Below are 16,374 nucleotides of genomic sequence, written 5' to 3'. Positions count from 1 at the left end.
AGCTCGGAGCCTGACATGGGGCTTGAACGGTGAGGTCACAACCTGAGCTGAAATCAAGGGTCAGATGCTTAACTGACTGAGCCACCCAGGTGTCTTTTAATCCCCTCGGGCAAAAGGACTAAAAACTGGGGGCAAAAGGACTAAAACATTGGCTTTTTCTGCAACCTCGGGGCTGCCCCAGTGCCAGGGGCATGCACCTGGGTCACATGTTGCAGTTGAGACTGGTGATAACTCCAAAGCCATGCTGAAATTGTTTCACCACTACCTGCCTTTGTAGGAAGGCTCTGGGGCAAGTGTCTCTAGGTCTGGTTTGACCTTACTACTTTGTCCTTGGGGACTAAAAATAGCCAGCTTAGCACCCTGGCTGGGCTGAGGAAGTGCAGTGGGCTTGGGAAGTAGGCCAGGTGAGGCCTTCCTAATAGACCTGTGGCCAAAAGAGTCCCAGGTCCTTACCTGGGAGGGAACACAGCCCCAAATCTAGATTGTCTGGAGTCCCCGTGAATCCCTGGGTGGTTTCAGCCACCCAGCCTCTAAGTTTGGTAGGGGGAGGGAGGGGGAGCTTGCTTTCTCCAGGTTCTAGTCTTCTGGTCTTCAGAAGTCTTCCCAACAGGCTAGACTAGGTTGGACTTAAGGGGCCCAACGGGCATTTGCCGGGTGCTGGGAGAGAAGTTCTGCTGTGGTGCTACTGGTGTTGCTTTGCTGGAAGTGCAGCAACAGAGATGTCGATGTCAGGAGACTTCAAGATGGTTTCTGGAGGTGATGGATGGGGGTGGTAGTGTGGGAGATCCCATGTTGGACGTGGCAATCGGGGTAGGCCTTGGGGGAGTAGGATTTTAGAAATTAAACGGTGAAGCAGAGAAAACGTTACAGGTGGAAGCAATTGAGGGCAGGGATGGGGGGCTTGGGACTCTATAATGCTTCATGGGGGGAAGGGTGGCTCCAGGTGGGCCAGGGCTTAGGTTCGTAATTCACCCTTGCCAGGGCCTTTTGGACTCCAGGTCCCTGAGCCCCCTGCCTTCCATGGAGAGCAGCAGGGATGGAAACTTCACGGCCCACAGACGCACCGGGCCGACGGTGGAGTCGCCACCCGCTCCCTTTGTAGGTTGTGAAGAAACCCCGGGGCGGCAGAGCAGGGGCCAAGCAGGATGCCGCGATGCGGGCTTCGGCCTCTCTGTAGGCTCCGGGGACCCAAGGGGCACGAGGCGCGCTCCCGCGTCAGCCCCCCCCCCCCAACCGCCCCCCCCCGCCAACCCCAGCCGGGGCCGCGCCCCGGAAAAGCGGAGTTTCCGCTGGCCTGGCTGTTGCTGCAGAGAGCACGACGGGGGAGGGGAGGACCGGGCCGGCTGGCTGCCGCTCGCACTGCGGATTTGAAGGGAGGGTCTGGCCGAGCCAGCCGGGGTCGAGGCCTCCTCTCCAGGGAAGCTAGAAGAGCGCGCCCACAGGCTCGCCTGGGGCGCGAGCGCGAGCGCGAACCCCGCCCCTTGGCGCTGGGTGGGGCCGGCGCGAGCCAGAGCTCCCCGCCCCCCCGGACACGCCCACCCAGTGTCTCGGCGGCGCGAGCCGCAACAGGCAGCGGCGGGCGAGCGCGAGGACCGCGCGCCGAGAGGCCCCGCGCGTGCGTGCAGCCTGTCGCTCGCTCGCTCGCGCGCTCAGGCGGGCGGGCTGAGGAGACGAGTCGAGCCCTCGCCGCCACCGTGGGAGAAGCCTGGGCGTCCTCTCTGCGTCGCCCCGATCCCCGTTATCCCCGCGCCCCCCACCCCCGGCCGGGCCATGGCGGAACGCGGAGGGGCGGGCGGTGGTCCTGGAGGCGCCGGGGGCGGCAGCGGCCAGAGGGGCTCTGGGGTCGCCCAGTCCCCGCAACAGCAGCAGCCGCCGCAGCAGCCGCCGCCTCAGCAGCCGACGCCCCCCAAGCTGACCCAGGCCACCTCGTCGTCCTCGTCCACCTCGGCGGCGGCCGCCTCCTCCTCGTCCTCGTCCACCTCCACCTCCATGGCCGTCGCGGTGGCCTCCGGGTCCGCGCCTCCCGGCGGCCCGGGGCCAGGCCGCACCCCCGCCCCCGTGCAGATGAACCTGTACGCCACCTGGGAGGTGGACCGGAGCTCGTCCAGCTGCGTGCCCAGGTGAGCGGCGGGCGGGGGGACCGGGCCCTCGGGGCCGCAGGGCCAGGTCTGTGACAGGCCCCCGCCTTCTCATTCCTCTCCGTCCCAGCGCCCAAGGGAGCGCCCCCCTCCCTGGATTCCCCCTGGCTGCCCGGCCTGTTTCTAGGCGGGCCTCCCGGGACTCCTCTTGCGGGGACCCCGCCCTCTCCTGGCAGCCCCACCTTCTGCCTCGGGCCGGGACCACCCTCTTTCTTCCTCTCCCCCGATTGGGGCCTCCTGGACTCTCAGCCCTGGGCCTTCTCTCGTTGATCTGACCGAATCCGGCCTTCCTGACGGTCAGTTTCCCTGCGAATGTCACGGACTCTTTTCCCTGCCTCGTTGGCGCCCGTGGGCTGTACATATGTTACATAGATGTCCTTTGATATTATTATTTCCCAATATACTCAGCGTGTGCCAAAGTCGGTTGTCACCTTCTGCCAGATAAAGCCCATATAGTAACCCTGGAGGCTTCTGGTTGGTCTTCAGTACACACACACGTTCATTTGTGCTTCAGATTACACACATTCTGCCCCGGCCTCTGTGCGCTTGTAAAAGCCCTATTTAGTGTGTCTTTAATTGTATTTTTCACCCCCTTCCTCCTCCCCAGTAGCTAGTCACAAATTCTCTTAGCCTTGCAGGGCTGCATAAAATTACTGCCTTGTTCCTAAATCCAATCCATTCCTCTGCCTGTTGGAACCATCTGGGGACTTTCCTTTCATTGGTAAAATATGCCTGAGTTTGTGATGTTTTCTGTTTCTGTATTGGCAAAGCAGTCTTTCTCCAACTCTTTGGGGACAGTGTGCGGTGTCTTACAGTTTAGCCCTTGAGCAGACACTGTGGAGCTGGTTTCGCCTAGGAAGCCCAGAAAAGTGCCTGGAGGTGATCTTTTTGTCACCTCTAAACTGAGTTGATTCTGTTGTCTTGGAGTTTTGGACCCACTCCTTATTCTTTTAGCCCAGCCTTGGGTAGGTGGACGTGTCAGTAGGGGTTAAGAAGCATTGTCTGGTTCCAGCCTCAACTCTATTTATTTTCCTCTCTCTTTATTTTGAATCATTTCATGCATACAAAATTATACACACACACACAAATATATCTCCTGGTTAGGGCATTTTACAAAATGATGAAAAGTACATTTCTATACTTGACTCAGTTTAAGAAACAGAACATTATAAATTATGTTGAATGAGGCCCTCAGGATGCCCCTTCCTGACCACATGCCCTACTTCCCCCCCCCCCCACAAAGGTAAACACTATTGTGTGTTTATTATTTCCCTTGTCTTTTAAAAATAGTTTTGCTGCATACATGCATCTGTAAACAATATGGTTTAGGGTGTTTTTGAAGTTTATATAAGTGCTATCATACTGTATGTGCTCTGTGACTTAGTGCATATGTGTGTTTTAATTCAACATTAAGTTTGTGGGACTTGTCAGTGGGGTATGGTAGCTGTAGTTTAAATATTTTCACTAACGGATATAATTTCATTTTATGACTATATCATACTTCTCTTTTCGGTGAATATTTTGGGTTGTTTCTTGTTAGTTAATGGGAGCAGTAATGTGGTAAATAGTTTTGCCCAGGACTCCTAGTGATACTTGCAAAAGTTTCTTTCTGTTTTTATATGTAGGGGTGGAATTGCTATTTGCAGGGTATACATCTGAAACTTTTTTAGATAATGCTAAATTGTGTCCCGTTCGTGCTCCTCCTCCCTCACTCTTCATGTCCTTTGTGTTTCAGCATTTACCTCACTGACTTACACTTTCTTTTTTTTTTTTGCCCTTCTTTTAGGGTAATCAGAAGCCATGTTAGTTTAGTTTGTTTTGGCCAGTGCCCTAGCACAACACCAAACTCAAGTGGGAGTTTAGTGTGTAATGGTCCTTAGCAGGCCTCTTTCTAGGTAGGTCCGTCTGTAGCTGAAGTATTCTAATCTACTTTCAAACGTAAAAGCACTGTGCCCCTTCCCACGTTGGTCCAGTGTTAGTAATACATGCTTGCCCATTCTTCGTTTACATCTATCGCTATGTTTGACAGGTGACATCTGGACAGTTGCCTTCTCTAGCTTGTTAGATTGAAAAGGCATTGAGCCAACTGGGAAGAAGCTGCTGTGCAACAGGGGGAGATAAATAAAATCACTGATAAATAAAATCTTTGATTTTTTTTTTCTGCACCTGTTGGTCACTGAGAAGTCTTATGTAATAAATTATTAGCCAAAGAAACTGCCCATCTTCCTGAGTAAATCGGTAATTACTATGCTAACTTGGTGTGAGAGGCTTGGGTGGCTTGTTGTTTGCCCCTGCTGAGAGCATGCAGTTGTCATGTCTACTAACGAGTCTTTGAGATTGTCAGCTGTCCTGCTCTGACTTTGTTTTTCAGCTATCACCCTGTGCCTCCCAGCTCCTTGTGGAACACTTGTGCTCTTTGGAGCATGCTGTTTTATCTGCAGGATGGAAAATAACACCCTGTGGGGAGAAAATGTCCGCTATTGGCCCTTCCAATTACTAGAGTCATCTGGTTAATTTGAGGTCTCCTTGTTTACTTGTTCATGTTGTTTAAAATATATTGGCAATGTGCAACCTGTGTACAGCACTCTGTAGATAGTCTAAGATTAATGTTCTTGTCTCATGTAACTCAAGTGAGAAGCGTGTGAAACGTGCACTTAAGAAATGTGAACATGATTGTGGATCTAAGGCTATATATATGTGTATATATATGCTGTGGGACTCAGTTTTAGCAAATGTGTTCCTCTACCTAGTACAGAGAAGAGAGAGTTGAAAGTTGTGTGTTAGGAAGGTCACTTTCCTTTTCTTGATCCCAGTAGAAATATAATTTGCTTTTCGGGGAAAAAAACCCTTTTCCCTTTATTAGATATTTAAATAAAGATGAACATTGTACTAGTTGTTTCTCAAGTATGTACTCTGCTCTTATTTAACATCTACTAAATTCCTTCAGAATCTGTAGTATTTTTTAAAAATGTTTTATGGTTGGAGAGAATACTGATAGTTGGCTTTAAAGTAACTAAATTGGGGGCACTTGGGTGGCTCAGTCAGTTGAGTGTCGAACTCTTGATTTTGGCTCAGGTTGCGCTCCCAGGATCGTGGAATCAGGCTCCGAGCTGCTTGGGATTCTCTTTCTCTCTCCCTCTGCTGTGTGTGTGTGTGTGTGTGTGTGTGTGTGTGTGTGTGTCCTCTGTCTCCCTCTCTCAAAACAAAAAAACAACAGAAAAAACAACCCACTAAATTGTTTTATTCATTGACTTAAAAAAAATTTTTTTTAATGTTTATTTTTGAGAGAGAGAAAGAGTATGAGCAGGGGGGAGGGGCAGAGAGAGAGAGACATAGAATCCAAAGCAGGCTCCAGGCTCCAAGCTGTCAGTACAGAGCCCAATGCAGGGCTGGAACTCACGAATGATGAGATCATGACCTGAGCTGAAGTCGGACTCTTAACTGACTGAGCCACCCAGGCGCCCCACTTTTTTTTTTTTTATAAGTAGGCTCTGTGCTGGGCATGGAGCCCAACTTGGGGCTTGAATTCATGGCCCCGAGATCAAGACCTGAGCTCAGATCAATAGTGAGAAGCTTAACTGACTGAGCCACTCAGATGCCCTTATTCATTGACATTTTTATCAACATTTTTTTAATTAAAATATTGATACATGTCCATGATTAGACATTCAAGCAGTACAGAAAGATGGGAATTATGAAGGAAAAAGCCCTAGTCTTGTCTCTGTTTTTGCTTTCCACAGGTGATCACTAGGAAATACAGTTGGCTTTTAAGATTCTGTTACAAGCAGGTGGATCTATTATAGCTCCTTTTTAAAATTCACAGCTTTAGATGTTGGCATTGTTTTTCCTCTGTACTAAGTAGTGCTTCCTCTCCTATGGCCCATGTTTTGGCTAGTGGTATGGTGACATTTGGCCAGATGGCATGTTGTTTGATGTTATCTTTTTTTTAATGTTTGTTTATTTTTGAGAGAGAGTGAGCTCGCTTGTGAGAGTGGTGGAGGGACAGAGAGAAAGCCGGAGAGAGAGAATCCCAATCTGTGCTTTGTCAGCACAGAGCCTGATGTTGGGCTCAAACTCACAAACTGTGAGATCATGACCTGAGCTGAAATCAAGAATCTGATGCTTAACCAACTGAGCCACCCAGGTGCCCCAAGGGAAGAGTTTTAGAGTCTCATTGTTGATCTCTTCTGTTTGGTTCTTGTGTGGTATATGGTGAAGTTTCCCCTGGTGTTCTTTTCTCTATTTGAGATACTTCAGTAGGAGAGGCAGAAAAATCATTAAATTTCACAGGTATCCAAAATGTCCTCAGTGGATTTTGTAAAACCAATTATTAGGAGATAAAATGTGCTCTGCTGTATCACTCACAAACTGTATCACATTTGTCTTTGAGTACAAAGCACATTTGCATATCCTTATCTGTATGTACACTTAGGGAAAGAGTTCAGGAGTTATGAGTCACATTTCTCCTTAGACCACATTTTTTTTTTTTAAAGGGGGTACTGAAGTTAAGCCTGCTTGGACAAAACTGTTAGAACCAAAGGAGGTGGTCATGGCTAAGTTGGCATGACTAGTATACAGTAGAAGTGTTATTTTCATCAGGACACTTAGGGGCAGTTGCCCCTCTAACCACAAAAGCACTAGGCAAGCCAGGATATATTACTCTTGTATTCTTACTGGATGCCAAGGCAAACTCTTCCACACTTTAGTTTTTTTACCCATTAATTGGGAACACTTTTACTTGCCATTCATTCTAAAATGTGGGTGAAATAAATATATAATAGGACCTATAGATTGTAAGAGAAGGTACTTCTTAAATGATAGATATGAAGTAAATGAAATTGGTCAAATGAGAGAGACCTGGTGAAATTTCTATTATTGCCTTAGTATTAAAAGTCTTAAAAGCATCTTTGTATCTTAGATTTGAGTTTCACATTGTGAGTGTTGTAATAGAATATCTTCTCTATCGTGGTAATATTATCCATTGTCCCTGTGGAAGCTCAGATTCCTTGTCAGAAAGAGAATGACTTTCACAAGTCCGCTTTACAAGTATTGATTTACAGATCTTTTGGGCACATTAGTGGTTATGTGATTTCTTTTTAAACTAGTTTTCCAATTTCTTAGCTGAGCCAATAAGCTGTTACTGGGAGTGTTTGCCTCAGTGTGCATGAGGGAGGTGCAAGTAAGAATATGGGCTGTGTCTTTTCACTGCTTCAACCTAGGAGGCTTGTCTTGTTTTGGCCTGGACTTGAAGGTTCAGTGGGTCCTCTGAAATTTGGAGTTGGCTTTGCTTGCATCTGTGGTGTCACATGCTGCGGGTACTTCAGACATCTAGAGTAGCTGTGGGAATGCTCACAAGAGCTGGTCTTTTTCCATTATGGATTCAGAGTGGTATTAGGGCTCTTGAGAAAAGAGAGTTTGAAGTTGGTCTTAGAATGTCTTTCAGAAGCCCCTTGGGCTGGATTGAGTGAGGTGGTTTGTTTCTAGATTGGTAAGCACTGATAGAATCCTCCATTCCCTAGGCCTTCCCTAGGCCTAGTTGGAAGAACAACCAGCATAGCTTCTGATGGTTTTAGGGAATCACGATGTTTATGCCTAGGCACCAACTCTATAGAGTATTTTCCTTTTCCTGCCATTCATAGGGCAGTTGTCTGGTTAGAAAGCCTGCTGGACCTGTACTCCCTTTTTCCTTTTTATAAACCAGAGAATAGCTGTAGTCACAGCTCAGGTTGCCGCTTAGGCCGACCTAAATCTGGCCTCTACCTTGGGTAGAGAAGTAGAGTAGAAGAGCAGTAGAGAAGGCCAGTAAATGATGATAAATGGTTTCTTAGCTTGTGTATCTTCTAGAAAACAGTTTCTGAAAGCATTCCATTTGACATCCAATTACATCTTAACATCATAAGCTGTTTTCTCTTTAAAGCTGTGCTGTTCAGTACAGTAACCACTAGTTGCATGTAGCTATTTAAGTTAAAATTAATTAAAATTGAATAAAATTTTAAATTCCCTTTCTTAGTTTTATTAGCCACATTTCTTGTCACACTAGTCACATGTGATTAGCGGCTTTTGTATTAGACAAGGCACATATAGAACATTTTCAGCACCATAGAAAGTTCTATTAGCTAACACTAAAATTTTTTTTATTTTTTTAATGTTTTTATTTATTTTTGAAGGAGAGAGAGACAGAGCATGAGCAGGAGAGGAGCAGAGAGAGAGGGACACACAGAATTTGAAGCAGGCTCCAGTCTCTAAGCTGTCAGCACAGAGCCCAGTGTGGGGCTCAAACTCACAAACTGTGAGATCATGACCTGAGCCGAAGTCAGACGCTTAACCGACGGAGCCACCCAGGTGCCCCAGCTAACACTATTTTAAAGAGAAAATTGCCTGTGATATTTCTAGTATTAATATCTGTGTGGTTTCTCCTTATTCATTTAATTAAACTGAATTCTTTTGTCCTCTTCCAAATTATTTTGATATGCCCCTTTTCTTCACTATTTCAAGGGCCTGTTAGTTTTCTTCTGTTAGTTGTTCTCCTTTAAAGATTTTTACCTTTTAATCTGCTCACTTCTTCCTGTAGGGAATTGCTTCCTGATGCCTTCCTGCCATTTGTTTCCCACAATTTTAGGTATTAGTCAATACCTATTGAGAAAACTAACTGGAGACATTAATTTTACAGACTTCATTATTATTTTTTTAATTTTAATTTAAAAAAAAAATTTATTTATTTTGAGAGAGGGAGAGAGAATGAGTGCATGCATGGGGGAGGGGGGGAGAGAGAATCCCAAGTGGGCTCTGCGCTTTTTCCCATGAACTGTGAGATCATGAGCTGAGCCAAAATCAAGAGTCAGATGTTTAACTGACTGAGCCACCCAGGTGCCCCTGGAGTCATTAATTCTAAAATGACTTTAGATGATTGGATTATGTATGATAATAATTTTTGGCCTTATTTTTTTTTGTGTGATTTCTTAAAAAAAATTTTTTTTTTCAACGTTTATTTATTTTTGGGACAGAGAGAGACAGAGCATGAACGGGGGGGGGGGGGGGGTCAGAGAGAGAGGGAGACACAGAATCTGAAACAGGCTCCAGGCTCTGAGCCATCAGCCCAGAGCCCGACGCGGGGCTCGAACTCCCGGACCGCGAGATCGTGACCTGGCTGAAGTCGGACGCTTAACCGACTGCGCCACCCAGGCGCCCCTTTGTGTGATTTCTAAACTATGTAATAAACGTGTTACAGAAAAGACCAGTGAATATTGTTTTAAAAAATATATATTTAAAAATACATATCAACTCTACTCAATTGTATACCTTAAAGGAGTGAACCTTACAAATTTTATATTGTAATAAAGCTGTAAAAAAAGAACAGCTTTGTTTTTTAATGGATGAAGACATGGGGGACTAAAGTTTTGCTCTACCCATTACCTTTCTTGGTTCTAGAGTTGCGTATTTCTTTTTACTGATAGCAAATGTGGTGAATGGGGAATGTTCTAGACACTCATGGTGAGTGGATGATGAAGCATAGCTGACAAAGTAGTATTGAAAATGACACATTTATTTGTTTAAAAAAAATTTTTTTTAATGCTTTATTTATTTTTGAGACAGAGAGACAGAACATGAACAGGGGAGGGGCACAGAGAGAGGGAGACACAGAATCCGAAGCAGGCTCCAGGCTCTGAGCTGTCAGCCCAGAGCCCGACACGGGGCTCGAACTCACGAACTGTGAGATCGTGACCTGAGCTGAAGTCGGACGCTTAACCGACTGAGCCACCCAGGCGCCCCAATTTATTTATTTGTTAAATATTTATGTAGATTCTTTTAGATAGTAAAGTGTTTTAAGATATACTCAAGGTGAGAATCTCTGAGTTTAGGTGCAGCTTCACACATTTTCTGGTCCTGAATACTGTTTTTCCCTTTTTCTTTTTGGGAGCAATGGTCCAGATAAACCCTCTCTTCATTCACCCTTTCAGCCCTCGTTGTGCTTCTAAGTTCTGTGAACATGACACTAGGTAATATCCATAGAATGTTTTGGCCAAAAAATTTTTAGAACTGTGATGTGGATCTTAGTAGTTACACTGTAATTTACCTTGTATGTATTTTTTAGTGGCCTGATACAGATAAAGGTAGATACGAAGGGAGTGATGTTTTCAAACTTGATTCCTACCAGAGGAATACCTGTTCCTCTTTTTGTGGACTAACTCTTCCAAATGACAGCTTGCCTCTCAAAACCTTACTGTGAGCAAGATTTCCCCTAGGTCACATTTTGGGTATAATTAGCTTATGACTTGTCCCTGAGGAAATTTAGACTGCTTATTGTGCTTAGACATAAAAAGGTGTTTTTTCTTTACAGTTGTTCTCCAAAATATTTTGTGTGTGTCTTGAGTTTCCTTTCGTTCCTCTTTTCATAGGTGAGATAGAGTTTCTTTGTTGCAGTTTTTCTTTCTTTCTTTCTTTCTTTCTTTCTTTCTTTCTTTCTTTCTTTCTTTCTCTTTTTCTTTCTTTCTTTCTCTTTTTCTTTCTTTCTTTCTTTTTCTTTCTTTCTTTCTTTCTTTCTTTCTTTCTTTCTTTCTCTTTCTTTCTTTCTTTCTTTCTTTCTTTCACTACAGAAAACACAAAAGGCTTAGGACATCAATTGTCATTTACTTCTTCCCTCCTCACTGACCTTTTCCTGTCTCCTGTTTAAAAACAACAAATGGCTTCAAGGTTTACAGAGCTGCTTTATTCTTCCGTTTCTTTGTATTACCATACCTCTCAAACCACACTGCACTCTGCTGTTTGTAATTCCACCCATCTTTTGCCACCTTAGTTTCCTCCAGAATGTAACCACTAGTAGTAGTTCAGGGTGATGTTTCAAAGGAAAATCAGCTTATGCCACTCCCTTCTTCATAATCTTCCCAGTTCATTCATTTAGCAAATGCTTATAGACCAGCTGGTGTGTGTCACAAACAGAATCCTTGATTTCATAAAATATACATTCTAGTGGGTGAAGATTAGTGACACTATCAAATAACTGTTCATCATACTTAGAATAAAACCCCTTTTCATGCCTTAGGAAAGACTTTAGGATGTGACCTCTTCCTGTATCTTTGACCTTCTCTTCTGTCATTCTCCACCATGCTCACTTGGCTCTGGGGAAGCTGGGCCTTAGACAAGGTCATCTCTGCCTTTGGGCTTTTGCACTTATACCTGGGATGCCTTGTCCCACATCATCATATGGCTGGCTCCTGGGTATCATTCAGATCTCAGTTAATCCACCACCTTGGAAAGCTCTCATAACCTGCCTAGTCATTCTGGGAGTTTATAAATCTTCACAACTAGTTACTATCATCTGAAATAATCTTCTTCATTTATTAGTTACTTTATAGGTGCTCAATAAGTACATTTGTCACATAAACAGTACCTTTTTATTTATAATGTTTATTGAATGAAAATCTGTTATACACAGTTCTTTCATTCAGCAAATACTGAATATTTCTATGTGCCAAGCACTGCTATAGGTGCTGAGGAAGCAGTAGCAAACAAGTTGACAAAATTAACTCTCTCCTAGAGTATACATTGTGGTGGAGGGAGAAAGATAATAAACAAATATATTTATAATAAATAGGTAATGAGTGAGTACCACGATGAAAAATAAAGCATAGTGAGGGAATTGAGAATGTTGGCAGAAGGGCACTTTTGGATAGGGCGGTCAGAGAAGGCCTCTGGGGAAGCCATGTTTTAGCTGATGCCTGAATGAAATAAACCTAACTAATTGAGCATTTACTGTGTGTCACAATAACCATCAGAGGCAGGTACTGAGATCCCTTTCCCAGAAAGGAAAATCAAGGCCCAGTGAGGTGAAGGCATTTTGTAAGGCTACACAGTTTAGAGGTAGGTGGAGCTGGGATTTGTCTCATGATTTATGATTATCTGACACCAGAACGATTTCTCTGTTTAAACTTGGTGTTCCCCGAACCCTGGCTGGTTCTTATAGTTGACAAATAATATTTAATGTTTATATTTTGTCATATTAGAATTACAGAATGCTGCTCTATTACCAAATCATAGATAGTAAGAAATTTAATACCACAATGGCTATAAGTGCCAGTTCTGGAGCCAGTTAGCCAGGATTTTAATCCCGATTCTATCCTTTACCATTTAGTGATTTGGGCAAATTATTTAACCTCTCTAATGCTTTAATTTTCTCATTTGCAAAATAGGCCTAATGTCCCTACCCCTCATTAATTATGAGGATTAAATGATATTAATACAAGTAAATGCTTACGTAGCACATAGAAAACACCTAAAAATAATAGCTGTTACTACTATTACTATTGCTATCTTTATTGCCAGTCCAGCTTCTCTGGTCTCTCCCCAGTACCCCTCCAAAGTCTGCTTTCTTTCTGCAGTCAGGGCAACTTTGTTGATATTACGATTTCCTCAGTGGGACTATCATAAGGTGTTGGATTCACTTTAGACACAGATCCTGCCAAACCCCAAGCTTAATAGTCTAGAAAGTCAAAACAAAATATTTTGGTTCTCTGAAGCAGTGGCTGGATCAGGATCCTGTTTCTACATCCTGCCAGCTTATATGAACGGAAGAGATGGTGCAGGCCCCGCCTGCAAACCACAACTTTGTTTTGAGCCAATTTGACTTGACAGCTTCCCTATTCTACCTGCTGACTTCTTTAGCTCTGGTTTGGCAGCCAGAAGAGCAACTAAACCGGTTTACAGCTAGTCATTTATTACCAATAAAAGCTAAGTGACTCCTAAGAAAATGAGGATTTAAATGGGGTTGATATTTTTTCTCTTGTCTCTTTAAGCTTTCTTTTTTATGTCTCAAACTATAGGAAAATTCTATTCTACTCTTACAGGAGAAACCTGATAATACATTTAAGGCCTGTCATGAAACATTTGGATATGGTGTGTGTGTGTGTGTGTGTGTGTGTGTGTGTGTGTGTGTGTGAATTCTCTCCTTTAATAAGTACCAAGACTCTACTGTCTCATTTTAGTTGGAAATCTACAAATATATTAACATGTTTCTGTTCTTCCTTAAGAGTATGTAAAACACAGATTAACTTCTTTTCAAATGTGGATCATCATGATGAATGAGATCCTCATGGTTAACAACAGGGCTTGAGCTGAAGAGTGTAGACTGGTATGTGTTGCATATTTTTAAACTAATGTGTTTGCTTTTTTAGTTTTGTTTTTGTTTTATTTCCCCCATTGCTTCAATATGCCTTCTTTCTGCTTTACTGCTTTGATTAGACCATGGGCTAAAAACCAATCAAATATGTTAGGAGTGAATGGCTCTGTATTATGAAGGCTAAGAGGAATGGACAGTATCATTTGAATACGGGAGATTCACAGCCGGAGTGTTTAGGGCTAGAAAGAAACATTTTACCTACTTCTTCGTCTGGGTTGTACTCCAAGGATGGGATTGCTGGTGAGTTAGGGTAGAGGGTTAATCTTCTAAAGTCTTAAGGAGTCAAAAACCCTTTTGAAGATGCAGTTCGAGATACAAGTCAAATTTTGCATTTGGTTGGAGAATTATGAATTGGTAAGTAAAGCCCTATATCTATTGCTTGGTTAAATTTGTTTTGATTACATCTAGGCAAGTCACTTTTTTTCTCATTTTTTAAAAGTGAATACACTTTTTTTTTTTTTTTTTTGCCTTGCTGATTTGTTATGAAGAGAAACAAAATGTTTGTAAAATGTTTGAGCATTTATATTCATAGAAATCATACCATCTTTGGGTAATGTCAATGAAACTATGAATTTGATGGTATAATATTTGTTGACCTGTGATAGACTGTGATAGATACATTAGTCATTTTTTACATTGTCTTCACAAGTAGGTTTTTTTATTTTTTTATTTTTTTAATTTTTATTAAAAAAAAATTTTTTTTTAACATTTATTTATTTGAGAGACAGAGCATGAACGGGGCGGGGGGGGGGGGTCAGAGAGAGAGGGAGACACAGAATCTGAAACAGGCTCCAGGCTCTGAGATGTCAGCACTGAGCCCAACGTGGGGCTCGAACTCACCGACCGTGAGATCATGACCTGAGCCGAAGTCGGACGCTTAACCGACTGAGCCACCCAGGCACCCCTACAAGTAGGTTTTTTAAAAGTGTGTTTATTTATTTATTTAATTCATTATTGAGAGAGAGAGAGAAGGCCTCCGTGCTGTCAGCACAGCCTGACACAGGCCTTGAACTCCTGAACCATGAAATCATGACCTAAGCTGAAGTCAAGAGTTGGATGCTTAACTGAGTGAGCCACCCAGATGCCCCACAAGTAGGTTTTTGTTTGTTTGTTTTGTTTTATTGTTTAATAAAATTGTCTCCTCAAAACTTAAGTATGTGGAAAGTAGTCTACAGAATTTGTCGTCTCTGCCATACACCATTTTTGCTGTGGATGAAAATGAATAAGCAACTCTGGAAACCAAGGTCCTTTGGGAACATAAAAACTCTTGTAGCTATTAATGGATTTAATTGTATTTCCTCTCTGTCACCAAAATGTGCAATAAATTGTTTATGCCCTTGTCTTTAATGGGGAGAAGTGTTCATTAACTGTATGTAATTATCATTATCGCTTTGTTTTTATTACTTGTAGATAATCCCCTCTATCTTTCCTTTAAAAAAACTTATAAAAAAGGATAGCTATAATACTATTAAATATTACCCATTAATCTTTTTGGTGAGCTTTTTCTCTCCATGGAGAAAAAGGAAATTATCATTTCATTGTGGGGGTGAATTTGGGCTTGAAATGGGACATGATCTCCTAAACTAAGATTTGTCATAAAATTAGTTTGGCATGCTTTGGACTTAGGCCAAGTGATATGTTTACTTAAGTTCAGCAAGGGCCTCGTTCTCAGGCAGCCTCACTGATGAATGAATGCATGTCTCAGTTGGTGAGGCTTCATCTTATTTGAGTCCATTTAAGATAACATTTTTAGAAAAATGTTTGGAATGATGGCTCTCTTTGGGTTTTGTTTTGTTTTGCTTTGCTTTGTTTTGTTTGATGCTCATTCAGGTATTTCCTCCTATTCTTATCACTGTAGGAAAGTCAGCAAATTGCTATAATCTGTTTAAAACCATATGCCAAAAATGTTTTGACTTTAGAATTTGGTTTCTTATTTGGCTTTACTTCATCATGTGGATTTGGATAAGTCTCTTTAACTCTTCCTCTACCTAATAGTCATTTAGTCAGCAAATAACTGTCGAGTATACATCATATGCTGGTCACTATTTCAGACACTGAGGAGAGAACAGTTAATAAAAGAGACACAATCTCAGCTCTTGTGGGGGTTACCTTCTAGGTGGGCAACAGACCATAAGCAGATGAATGAGCAAATGATAGGGTATTTCTGGTGGGGAAAAGTAAGGTAGGAAAGGGGGTTAAATGGGGCAGAGAGAGAGAGATAGTTTTAAATAAGGTGTTCTACAAGATCTCAGAGAGGGGGAACAGTCCTTGTGGAGCACACATTTAAGCAAGCCAGTAGAGGGGACAGCAAGAACTGGTAGGTTCCAGAAACATCCAAGAGGCCAGTGCACTTGAGCCAAATGAATGAGGAGTGAGTAAGCAAAGGGGACCCAGATCTTATAGACCATTGTAAGACTTAGCTTTGACTTTGAGTGAGATGGGAAGCCATTAGAGGTTTTGAGCCACGGAAGAGGCATGATAATGACTTTCATATTAAAATACCCACTGACCACTGTGTATAGAATAGCCTATAAAGAAGGGTAGGGTGAAAGCAGGGAGTCTAGGTAGAGGTGTTGTGATGATGTCGTGGGAGCTAATATTGGCTTGGAACAGGTTGGTAGAGGTGGAGGAAAAGAGAATTCATCAGATTCTAGGTATATTTTCAAGCCTAAAGGATTTGTTTATGGGTTGGATTTGGGGTATGATGGAGCAAAAGGATTCAAAGATGACTTGAAAATTTCATTAACTTCCTTGTGTTGGTTTTCTGATTTTTATAAAAAAATTTACTATTATTGTCACCACTTTATCTTGCTTAAGTGACATTATATAAGAATGAGATCTGTATAGGGGCACCTGGGTGGCGTAATCGGTTAAGCGTCCGACTTCAGCCAGGTCACGATCTCGCGGTCTGTGAGTTCGAGCCCCGCGTCAGGCTCTGGGCTGATGGCTCGGAGCCTGGAGCCTGTTTCCGATTCTGTGTCTCCCTCTCTCTCTGCCCCTCTCCCGTTCATGCTCTGTCTCTCTCTGTCCCAAAAATAAATAAACGTTGAAAAAAAAATTTAA

The 16,374-nt window shown here is 43.1% G+C and overlaps 1 protein-coding gene across 2 annotated transcripts in view; it reads left to right on the top strand.

Moving 5' to 3' along the window:
• The first annotated feature begins 1,349 nt into the window (after window positions 1–1,349).
• Window positions 1,350–16,374, top strand: part of PACS1 (phosphofurin acidic cluster sorting protein 1) — a 151,735-nt gene continuing 136,710 nt past the window's right edge. Inside the window, exon 1 of one of the 2 annotated variants that reach the window (XM_027045846.2) lies at window positions 1,350–2,120. In XM_027045846.2, the coding sequence (XP_026901647.1) occupies window positions 1,771–2,120 (350 nt within the window). In that variant the 5' untranslated portion in view covers window positions 1,350–1,770. Of the gene's footprint in view, window positions 2,121–13,075; window positions 13,666–16,374 lie in introns of those variants that run through there. The other variant, XM_027045847.2, reaches the window with a different exon arrangement.

Source organism: Acinonyx jubatus, chromosome D1, assembly GCF_027475565.1.
Source record: "Acinonyx jubatus isolate Ajub_Pintada_27869175 chromosome D1, VMU_Ajub_asm_v1.0, whole genome shotgun sequence".
Taxonomy (NCBI): domain Eukaryota; kingdom Metazoa; phylum Chordata; class Mammalia; order Carnivora; family Felidae; genus Acinonyx; species Acinonyx jubatus.
Note: the sequence above shows the minus strand (reverse complement) of the source record. Positions and strands in the feature narration are given on the sequence as shown.